Source organism: Prinia subflava, chromosome 5 (assembly GCF_021018805.1).
Source record: "Prinia subflava isolate CZ2003 ecotype Zambia chromosome 5, Cam_Psub_1.2, whole genome shotgun sequence".
NCBI classification, from domain to species: domain Eukaryota; kingdom Metazoa; phylum Chordata; class Aves; order Passeriformes; family Cisticolidae; genus Prinia; species Prinia subflava.
Window position 1 is genome coordinate 10846768 of NC_086251.1, and position 12269 is coordinate 10859036.

Genomic DNA, 12269 nt, shown 5'->3' on the forward strand with positions numbered 1-12269 from the left:
GGTTTTTGATAAGGGAAAAGTGCTTGAGAACTTCCTCAGTGATAAGGAACAAAACTGTAGCTTGGTCATGTGTGAAGTGTTGGCGTCAGGTTTTGTAATATGTTTTAACTTGAAACACAGATATGTATTAAACATGGAACTGACAACTCAGTAAAGAAGAATTAGTTAGAGTTGTTTACAAATGACATAGTTAACCTCAGTGACTGATGATTCCATTATGCTAAGGACAGTTGATGCAAGTGGCAATGCTATTTTAACTGAGTTGCAGGTATAGTGTTAAACTTTTTTACTTAAAACATAACAAATACCCTTCCATAAAACTCCCTTTAGGTTTTCTAATGTTGATTTTATTACAGCCATGAGCTACATGAGACATTTTTTCTTATTATGCACTACTTTTATCTCCTACTACCATAGGAGTCTGCTACTCCATGAAAGACAAATAACACCATCTGATTACAAAAAACCCCCAGACAAACAACAACAACAAAAAAACCAAACCAAACCAAAAAAACCAACAAAAAAAAACAAAACAAAAAAACCCCAACAAAACAAAAAAGAAAAAAAACCACCACAGGAATATACCACTAGGGGTATAGTTGGTTGAACTCTTACATGTGTAACCTGTTGCTGCATTCCCCTTTTCCCTGTGTGTGGAGACTTACAGGTTAAAAGAAACAGAATATTTCTACTTTCCTTTACTGGCTTTTACAAATAATCTCAAGTCTTGCCAAAATGATGGTTGTAATGCATGGTTTAGGTGCATATGTTTTGAGCTAAGATCATTGTACTTTGTATGAATTATTTTAAAAACATCTCAAGTCAGAGGGTAGCTGTAATGTTACCTTGCTGAATGCTTTCCTATCAGGAGTTTGACTGATAGCAGGACGTGCAAATTTGTTACAGCTCAGGGATGCAGATGACCTGAGTTCCCACCTGGTTTTGCCCGTGGACCTCTTTGTGGTCTTATTGGTTATTCACATTTTGTGATGAATACTCATAGGTACAGGAGGAGTATCTTGGTACAGACTTGCCCTCAGATTGCTTGATTAGTGTGCCTGTCGCGTAGTTTGATTTTTTTATACTCAATTCCCTGGCATTACTGTATCCACAGGGTAAATAATTATGGAGCTGAATAATATATAATTTTACTCTCTGCTATAAATAATCTCTAACTGTGTAAATTGTGTAAAAGAAATACTCATGCACTGAAAGACATTGTTTCCTTCTCCAGTTTAAAATAAGCACTTCCTTTAGGCTGTAATCTGCACCCAGTGTGGCTCTTAAAAATTAACTGATGAGCATGTTAATTTGCACTATATTCCTATTCTGGGATGGGATCACTTTCATAATAATGCAGTGGAATTCTTTTCTAGGTTAATTCCCTACCATGTGTCAACATAAGCCATTAACTGTATCTGCGATTGCTTAATGGCTGGCCTGCAGTGACTCAAATACCAGTTCAAAATAGGGCTTTGCATACAGGTATTGTTCTCTCTAAGATCTTGATGATGGCTTGAATGGCACATGAATAGGGTACATTAGAGCTAGTTACTGTGTCTGAAAGAAAGCTAAAGCACCATGTTGGAAGGAAAAAACCCAACAACTGGTTGATTTTACACGGGAAGGAGGAGGCAGGAGAAATAACTTAGAGATACGTTGGGAGAAAGAGGGATATGTTAATTCTCTCGCAGGAACAGGCCTGCCTGAAGTTTTGCAGGTTTTCGATTGCTGCCGATGAAAGTGTTGTAGGTCCTGCTTCAGCAGAATGCTAAAAGCATACTGAAATCTACAGGATGCATATTCTACTTTAAAATATATATATATTTAAAAAGAGCTCCTCACCACTATTTAAAACTTTGGATAATCAAAATCCTCTTTAATAGCCAGGATTTATTATTATCATAGTTGGTGATCTGAAGTTTGATTATTTCCATGAAAAATCAGGTCAAATGCTTCATCCCCAAATGAGTGGTCACATAATTTCCAGTTAAAACCACAGAAAATAGAATGGAAGCATTGCATATGAGTTATGCATAGAGCATAATTTCTTTCTGCTGCTACCAAATGGAGAGAACCTACATATCTAGCAAACAAGAAATTGTCAGAAGAATCTCCTATCCTGTTTTCCTGCTAAGCAAACAAAAGGGGCAGGGAAAGAAACATAATTAATTGGTATTGGAAAGGACATGATAGGTAGTAGCTGGGCATAGAACATGGGAGCAGCCTTGGTCAACTGGAGGGGGCTTCAGGCTCTGTTGGTGATTTTGGACAGCTTCACATATCTCTGCATACTTGTTTTCCTTACCATGCTGTTTGTTTAGTGCATTTGGGCAGCAAAACCCCTCTAGGTGAGGAGTGTCTCCAACTGTGTATTTGTACAGCACCAGGGCCCTTAGCTTCTCGTTGCAATTCAAACAAAAGATGGTAAGACCTTGTGCTCATTAGTGAGATAGCATGGGTACTTAGGAAATGGCAAGTGTGTTTGCTGGGTGGGAAGGCAATCTGTGTCATACTTAGCCAGTCACAGCAGGTATTGACTAAGACTTTAAATATTTGGATATTTCCTTTCTTGTAAGACTGTCTTCCTGGAAGAATTGGAAAATGAAGCATGCTTGTAAATGAAAAAATGTCACGTCTCATAAGCTTTCTGTTTCTCCAGAATGGCCTGTCAGTACAGAACAGGTTTCTGCGCTTTTAAGTTTTGGAGGTCTCTCTGATCATGTCAGAGGCAACAGGAGCATGCTTAAAATTGCTGGGGAAGATGGAATAACAAGAAGAGAAACCTATATTAATGCAAAAGCTGTTTTTGCATTAATACTTTTTGCATGCAAAAAATGTTTAAAAATCTTCCCTTTTGTCATTTACAGCTTTGTCCATGCTAAAAGTAGATAAATATCAGGAGGAAAAAGTATGTTGGGACATGGCGGTAAAGATTGGAGATAAGGGATGATTAATACTGCAGGGTTCTGGTGGTTTGAATACCCAGTGGACCCTTCCCACTGGAAGATGGGCACAGGCAGTTGTGACTGTCAGAAATGGAAAGAATGCAGACTTTAAATACAATGCCAGTCTGATATTGGTGTCCTACCATCATAGAAATGTTGGCTAATAATATACTAGTACAATATACTATTATACTGCTACCTTGCGGTAATAGATGCAGGTAATATATAAAAGGTAAGAAATTCATTTCTCAGCATGTTATTTAAACTTTGTTTTGAACTCAGACATTGTTGCAAACTCAAACACACTTCAAGTGTAGGTTCCTCTCTAAACATCATTTTTGCCTGGTATTTTTTTTCCTGTTCCTGTTGGGAAATGTATTCTCAGTGTTGGGAAACATGCACTGTTGCATGTAACATATGTCCTTGGATTTTAACTGCACTCTTTGAATTCATAGTGCAGACAGTTGCCATTTCAAGCAGTAGTTGTGATGTGGTGCTTCTGGAAGAGAATTGTTTGCTTCTTATCAGGAAGATACAATAAAACAAAACTCTACTACCAAATTTCTTTCTAATTGAATTAAAAATTTCTTGCCGATCCTCTAGGTTTTCCATGCTTGTATTACATACTAAATACAATTAAGATATAGGACAATATTACTGCCAATTCATTTATTCTGTCCCTTCAGTGGTTTTATTACCATCCTGCAACTGGCTAAATGGGAAGGAGGATCTAAACCAGGGATGTAATTTAGTTCTTTCTGTCCATGAGACAGGCTGCTCAAGGGTGTGATTTGGATGAAAATCACATTGGTTTTCACCATGTGAACATGTTCCTGCAAGGGGTTGGGCACTGAATGTATTTTTCTTCAAGACTGTAGCATTGCAGTGCAACTTAATATTAGTCTAACCTTGACTTTCTCTGATTTCTTGTCTTCCCCTGCCCACTTGTCTTAGCTCCAGTGTCTCTGCCTCTCCCTATGGCCACAACACCAGGAAGTTCTCTTGGTTAACACAGATATGACCTGGACAGAACTTGAAGTACTGACCATTGCCATGCAGCTGTATAATTGATCCTGTTTGTTTGTTTACGGGTTTTTTGTTCTTGTGGTTTTTTGGGGTTTTTTGGGTGGTGGTGTTGTTTGGTTGGTTGGTTTGTGTTGATAATTGTTGAAGAGCCATTGGTCTCATATGCTCAGAAGAATACATGTTGCTTTGTCTTTATCCTCACCAGTATTAATGTAATCAGGTCATTATCCATGTTATCAATGGTCCAAACGTTAATGGATGGCTGATTGTTGCTGAGTACTTCCCAGCATCATGTTGATGTGCATTTGCAATATCCTGGCTTATTTAATGTAGTTTCTAAAAATACTAACAGCCTCAGCTTCCTCCTAGTATTGCTGAAACTGGATCGTGATTACTACCTGGGGAATTTTATGTAAGATTAGGACCTATTACCTAATGGTTTTGTACAAGTAGGTAGGAGGGCTTTATTCAAATATAGATAGCTCTGCCTAAGTAATTTTCTATGTGTTGCAGTTAAATAACTCAGTGGCAGACAGCCCAGACATTGGAAAAAACTGAATGGAGCCTACAGTATTACATGCTATTATCTATCAACAAACAGGTTAAGCTTGCTTAGAGGCAGTATTTTACAGGCATTTAAAGGTGCCTTGTTGAAACATGATCTTCTTTCCTTCAACCAACACTCCCCTCTCTTTTGCTATCTCAGTCCTTCCCTTTCTCTCTTCTTCTCTAAGCTTGACAGAGTCAAAAAGCCAAAAAGTAGATAGCTATCAATAAAGTACTGGGAAGCACAGGGGTGTGTTTTGAGCTTACTTGTTTTAAACAGCCAATCTCAATTTGGTTTTGTTGAGATTTAATTTTGCTTTTCTGAGCTAGGTATTTCATGGTTTATTTGGCTTAAGACGTTTTTTACAAAGTAGTGTGTTTTAGGTTATTAGCATGTATTTGGATGCAGTACATGAATGTGGTGGGAAGGTATGTATGCCCCCAGTTCAGTGCAGATCCAAGTGTTGAGAGAGGAGATTGTGAGCTAGAACAGAAAATGTAACACTGGCATCTCCTGTGGGTTTTAGGAGACATGTCAGCACACCAGAGCTGTGAGGAAAGTTTGTTTGCCCAAAATGTGCACACAGTTGAGGGAGATGCAGTTAGAAATGTCATTAGGTATGGTTAGTAAAAAAAAAAAGACTGTTGCAGCTAAATGTCCCCCAGTTCACAGACTGGCATCGTTTTCCTTTTCAGTACCCATCAGTTATTATGGGTCACTTGCTTTTATTCCATGCATATATCTTGGGCTAATTTATCTATCATTTTGTTGTCTTTCTGTCCTACAGGAAGTCTGTACTTCACATTTTGTGGTCCCTTTTTGTTGTTGCAGCTTTTCTTCTCATGCAAGAATTACAGTCCCACTCCTCCCTTTCCATCATGTCTAGGCATCTGTGCTTTCTAGCCAGAATCATGCTCTGGCAATTGGTAAGAGAGAAATCTAACAAGGGTCAGGCTCCTTTATGGTAGAGGCAGTACTTTAGAATGATACAGAAGACTACCTATGGCTGCAGGAGACACTGTGACGATATGCATTGCATCTAATTCCCCCTTTTGTGATGCCACTTATAAATTCTGTGATTGAAGCCACTGTTTAAAGATGAGAGTTTCTCTTTTTAAAATGTGAGAGAATTAGTAAGTTGCCTTCCAAGAGACAAAGTACTTCTTCTCATCCTGGAGTCTGGGGTCATTTGATTTTGGTTACTGGTAAAATCAACAATCCTTGAAAAAAAAATTAAATCCAAATAACTAAAACCTCACATCAGCAACTGGAATTTTTGCAGAAGGAGTACTATTAAAAGTTTAAGTGCATTATGTTTACTAGTTCAGTTTTCTGAATTCTCCGTTGCTGGTTGATTGAAAAGTGATTGAAATATCCAGCATTATGCAAGATGAGATGTGGTGCTGTGTTTCTTACTGTGTCCTGCAAAGGTGCTTTCCTTTTCCAAGGAAAATAGACACAACAGCTTTAAATGGGAAAAACCAAACTGTTTCATATTCACATGAACACAGAAATCTCATTTGATGCCTGTTTTCAACAGAGGGAAGTTTTCATTGCTTTTACTATCCTTGCCAGTTAGTATTTTTAATAACTTTAAAGTGTTTCTGTGTTATGTGATAGCAGGAAACTTAGCTAAACTCAGCTGACAATGAGTATTCAGGTAGTTGTCAGAATAAGCTGAAAGGATCTACTTGAGCAGGCTGGAGACAACAAATGAGTGCTGGAGTACCTTGGCTTGACTTTTACCTTTTGCCTGTAAAAATTAACCTCTGCATTACCTGGGATGGCAAAATAACATTTACAGTTACAAGCTACTAAGTTGAGTTAGTTTTATTCTTTTCTGTAGTACCTTCTTGGAAGAAGGACAAAGCTTCTGGCAAAGTGTAAGAAGCCTTATTTGTAATTCAAAACTGCAGCCATAGCACTGTAGGAGGAAGTGCAATTGTATTTTTTTTCTGTGTTACAACTCTCCTACCTGAAATGTTGAAACTAATTGTAAGGCTGTGATTCATGTTATCCTCTGAGATGCAGCTTCTTGCTGAAAAGGTTACCACCTTTGGCAGCTCATGTTTTAGTTTCAATGTAATATTTAACTTCCTGGCCATCATTTTAGTTTCAATGCCAGCTTCTTGCCCCATCATGACCTTCAGTGTTTCCAGGAATGGGGCATCTACCACCTCTGCCTTGGTTAATGTTGGTCGATGAGTGAAGAGTTGGCCTGGCTGTTTATAGTACACATAAACCTAGTTAATGGCTGCCTGCTGAAAGGTGCAGGTCTACAATGGTTTCTCCCTTTTCCTGATGAATCTGCATTGTAAACCCGTGGCATGACCATAATCTTATAGAGCTGTTGTGTCTGTTTTTCACTTCCTGGGGAAAATATCCCAAATACAAATATGGATCTGAACTTAATTTTAAGTCAGAGTTGTAGTTTGCTGGGCTGACAAACCATACTGGGGACTTCTTGAGATTTCTTGTAAGCCTTTTAGATACTGAGTCTGAACTTCAGTTTACCAATAAAATTTAGGGCAAATGTATGGAGGTTTTGAGGTGTTGTTTGTTGGGAGTTCTGTGTGCACGTGTGTTTGGTGGCACATCAAAGAATTGCAGGTGTTGTGCTGTTTTTAGGGGAATTATATCTGGATGGAATAACCCAATCCATAGTAGGTCTTCTAGCTTAGTCCTGCTGAAAAGGGGCTCTAGGCAATTGCTGACATGATCCTTCTATTGTGTAATAGCATGATTCTCATGAACCCTTCTAGAGGTTGGGATAGTACTATTAATATTCTTTTATTCATTCTTAGGAACTTTTTAATATATATTAGCACCCTGAATGATTTTTGGGCTTATAGACCTGAGGGCTTGTTAGTACAGAAACAGGTGGTATATGACAGCTTCTCAGTGGAGATTTCTTTGACATGTCGTCAAGGGGCATACTAATATCTATCTTTATTAAATAGACTGCCTTCTTGATCCTGCATAGACTGATCCCTTTTTATTTTACATTTAGGAGTAGTGAAGTGACTACTTCTAAAATACAAGCGGTAGAAACTTACCAAGGGCTATTTTTGTTTTGGACTGTGGTTTTCGGTATTATTTGTCATTGTTTTGTCATAGTATATTGTGGTCTATCATTTTTGTTTCAATTCTTCTATTAGTTATGTGTTATTAAGAGTATCTTCCCAAATTAACTAGGTAAACTTTATATAGACTAGTTATTAAGTCAACTAATTTTAGTGTCATGGGTATTCCTAATATTATTTGTAAATTCTTGCTCATGAACTACTTAATATTTTATTACCAGCGTATAGTGCATGTTAACTCATTTTTTGAGGAGATTCTGTAGAGTGAAATGAAAAGAAAAAATATTATATATATGTGTGTATATATATAGATCAGCAAAATTTCTTTTACATAATGTTCCTAATTCAACAGGAATTGTTTTAAGACATATATGATGATCGTTAGGAAACTTTCAGAGTTGGTGCTTTGATATTCCCCAAAGTTTTCAAATCAGTGCTATAAAGATTGACTTATTTATTTAGTAAGAGTTACTTATCACCTGCAGTGAAGGCAAATGCAGAAACTTTGTAAAAATTTCATCTTTTTAGCAAGGCATCGTGATAAGCAGTCCCTGAAAATTCACGTGATAAAGACAATCACAGTCTGTATTTCTGTCTGGTTTTGTTACAAATTCAGCTTCACTGAAAATGAATTTCAGTAGAATTTGAGAATATTGATGATGGTTCTCAAGTCCTCGTTATTTAGGTGATCTGTTTCATGCTTACATCCAAAGAATGCTTCCTGAAGTAAAATTTTAGAGCCTAACACTTGAAACTACAGGGAAAAAACATTTTTAGTTAATTTCAGATACCAGAGAAAGCCAAAATTGCTTTGAATTTGGATCTCAGCCATTCTGTGTATCTGCATGGTTTCCGTTGACTTTGTTTAGGATTGCATAGGGCTCTTCTGAAACTGAGCATTTATAGCTCTGGAAATTTCAAGACCGTTTCTTTCATGTGGATGTCATTTCCTTACCTCAGCTGTCAGAAAGAGCTACCATGTAGTGCAACAAATGTGGGTGCAGCCAAAATCTTTGCTGAAGTGATGCATAAGCATTCATACTGTGCTTTCTGGTGCTATGTACTGCTGACTTATTTTTATTACCACTATTTATTATGGTGCATATGACAGTAAGGTTTTATATCACATGGACAGTTTTTTGAGAGTTGTAATTTTCTTGCATAGATTACTGTTTAAGATCAGGGTTTCCACTCCCTTATTACTCTTGAGCCCTATTCCTAAATGCTTCCCAGTTGATAATAAAAGTGGATTTGCAGTCCTCTAGAAAGGAGGGGACAAGCCTGGATGTATGAAATGTATGTATTTATGGCAATTTGAAAAATGTGTGAGAACAGAAGTTGCAGTCTCCCATGGGGCAGGCAGATGACCATTCATATACCTGATACATTTATTTATTTTCCGGCACAAGAAGAAATACGTCCTCAAGAGCAGCGTTGTACTGTGGCCAGGCTGCTGCCAAGGCACTGAACACTGCTTAAAGCATACAGACTGTAGAGTTTGAGGATAAGCACTGCTTAAAGCATACAGACTGTAGAGTTTGAGGATAAAGCATCTTGAGTTCAGCTATTTAATTAACATTTATTTTAGAGAAGCAGTTGTGTCTAGATTTAGTGTAAGAGTGCAGTTTTAGAGAAAGAGTTGCCTCTAGATTTAGTATAAGAGCGTAGTTTTCACATTGGCAGTGCCTGAAGGTCTCTGCTGCACACAGGTGGTGCAGCCAGTCAGTTGCCAGCTATTTTTTAATGTCATGGAGGAGCTTCAGTGGTACTTGTTGGCCATTACTGAGATAAAAGGAGAGTTTGGCTTTCTTTGTTTGCTTTTTATGTGAATTATGTGGTGAAGTGGCATATAAACACTAGAGAACAAATATGGAAGACGGGAAGCAGGGGAGGCTCTACTAACAAGTGTTACTCAATTGGTTTTTAACTACATACTGAAAAAACTCAAACTAGTAACCAAGTGGAAAGTAAGAACTTGGATTATATCATGAATTGTTACGCAGTTAGTTTAATTATCAAACCAAATTGTTTTCATGCTGCTTTTATTCACATTGAGTAATAACTTGCATTAGTACTGGATTATCTGTGATCATTGTGTAGGTGTGAACTGAGGTGATGGCACCAAGTTTGCTGCTTACTGCTGCTTTGTAAAGAAAAAAGCTGAGCAGGTCTGCATACCTATCATGTAAGCACTTGCTGCCAGCTTCCCTCTGCTCATGGACTGAGAATGAAATATGCTTGAAACTATTACCTCGAGGACTTTATAGGTTTTGTAGAAGGAAAACAAAACAAAACAAGACTGTGGTAGAGCTAGGACATGTTTCTGCTATTCTTGCCAGTTGTTCCAGAAACCTCGTTTTCCAGAAGCTATTTATTAAGTCCTAATGCATGTATTATTTTTTTTAAAGACATTGTGGGATGAAAATTTGCGTGGTGGGTGGTCACAATATTTTTTTTTTCATCTGCTTGTGGTTTTAGAGTAGTCTTAATCATCTGGGTTAAAACTGTATGTACGTGTAAGGTGGTAAAAATTAGTACTGGGGATAACAGTACTGTAGAGCCTCTTCCATGCATGCCTTCCCTGTAGTTTTTTCAGTAATTATTTTTGTTCAGAGGTGTTGGAAAACTTGATTTTGTCAGCTTCCCATTTTATAGGTCTTTGCTGCAACCTTATTCTCAAATTAGAGTGACTTGAAAGTTTAGCATGCAAATTTCTAGAGATACTACTGTGTGATACTAGAATAGGTATATCCAGCATAGGAATCACCACATCTGATGATGCTTTCTGTTTCTTATCCTTTTCATAGAGAGTAAAATCCTTCCCTGATTATTGATAAATCTGTATTTGTTCTTTTCCAGAGATATCAGCATGAATAACATCACGAGACTACCAGAAGATGCCTTCAAGAACTTTCCCTACTTGGAAGAACTGTAAGTATTTTGCACATGTTAAAGTTTTGCTACACCATCATATGGTTGTATAAAGTGAAAGGTGGGTGGGGAAAGACTGTTGAGTTGTGAACAGAAAAAGCAATTATACTTTAAAAATATAATCTTGTACATGTTTGGAAACCAGGATAGTAAATGCTATGTACCAAGGGACTTTTTATGGTAATTATTTTAATCATGGCGAGAGTGATGACACATACTAATTACAGTGTTATCCAAAGATAACACAAGAGTTGTGTAATTACCATTGTTTCTGAAGGAGCTACAGTATAGCTGTTGCATAAGTTCCATAAAATAGATGTTGCTTCATTTACTGAGCAGCTGGCTTCTGTTGTCCTTGTAGGCTGCAGATGCAATGCTTACAAGCCTATCCTGACTTTTACCTGAAATTCTGTAGTACAGGGCTTCTTTTTCCTAATTTGTTTGGCAAAATTTTTCCCCACTTCCTACCTTCCTTTTGTCCTACTCTTATCTTAGCTTTCTTTTTTTATGTTTTACTTAACTGATACTTGGATTTCTGAGTCCTCAATCTCATGTGCCCAGTATCTTGCTGAAGTCTATGATGCCTTTGCAAAGCTAAAGTATGCTTTCAACAGCATAGTCTTTAATTAGGTTGTGTTTCAGAGTCAGTAAATAGGGAGGCAGGGTTTACATTCACTTACTACTTTAAGTACTGTTATGTGACAAGCGCTTTCTGTGTGCCTTATATTTTCTTTATCTCTGAAGAGAGGGTAAGGGTAATGGTTCAACCTTTGCAAGAGAGCTTTAAGAACTTCCAGTACTAAACAATAGATAAGACAAAATTCCCGCAATTTGCTTTGCCTCTTATATTTTCAGTGACAAAGTAGGATTTCTTGTATTAAGGAATATTTAAAGAACAAATTAAAGCTGTCTCTGTTTGTGACTTTGGCAAGATGAGAACTATGAATGCTGCAATGAGAGGCTTTTCAGTGAAACACCTTAGGGAAAGAACAGCTTGTTTCCCCAAAGAAACCTTTATGAGGTAGGGAAGTGTTCTTCTGACTTTACCAATGAGGAAACAAACAAAGAATGAAAACTATTTGTAGACGGTAAAAGGATAGATGAATCCTGTAGCAAAACTGCAGATAAAGCACCGAACCCTTTGAATCTGGTTATCTCTCATAACCAGTACAACCACTGCACCTCTCTGGAACAAAGATACTGAGAAAGTGACAAGGGATGGACTGCTTGCTCCTGAAGAAAGTCTTGGGTTCCTGAAAGCTGCTTCTTTGCACCTCAGCCTCACTGGTTGCTCTAGTAAGGTGTTCCACCACTATCTAGAATTTTGATCTCTCTTATATCCTGGTAATGTAGCAGCTACCATTACTAATGCACTTAAATAACTCCATTTTACCTGGTTCTTAAATAGTTTTGACTCAGGTCAGTACAACTGTGAAGTGCAGTTGAGTTGATTTATGTCAGATAAATTGTGTGTGTTATCTTATTTCATGTTTAACAGGTTTCTGGTTTATTCCCTCTGATTTTATGTATTGCTTAAATCTAGATAGTGATATAGTCAAAAATGCTTTATGAAGAAAAGTAGATTTTTAGATGGTGCATTTGTGTAATTGACAGAATTCAAGAAAGGCTCTATGGCATGAGTAGTCAATTGGAAAAAAAGAGTGGCCTAGGAAGGCTTGATTGGTTTCAGAATATATACTAGCCAACAATTCATATGTGCTTTATAATATGTGC

At 37.4% G+C, this 12269-nt stretch overlaps 1 protein-coding gene across 1 annotated transcript in view; it reads left to right on the forward strand.

Moving 5' to 3' along the window:
- The window catches only part of LGR4 (leucine rich repeat containing G protein-coupled receptor 4), a 78280-nt gene that overhangs the window by 21996 nt on the left and 44015 nt on the right, over positions 1-12269 (forward strand). The window contains exon 2 of the mRNA XM_063397992.1: positions 10464-10535. Within this exon, the coding sequence (XP_063254062.1) occupies positions 10464-10535 (72 nt within the window). The remainder of the gene's footprint in view (positions 1-10463; positions 10536-12269) is intronic.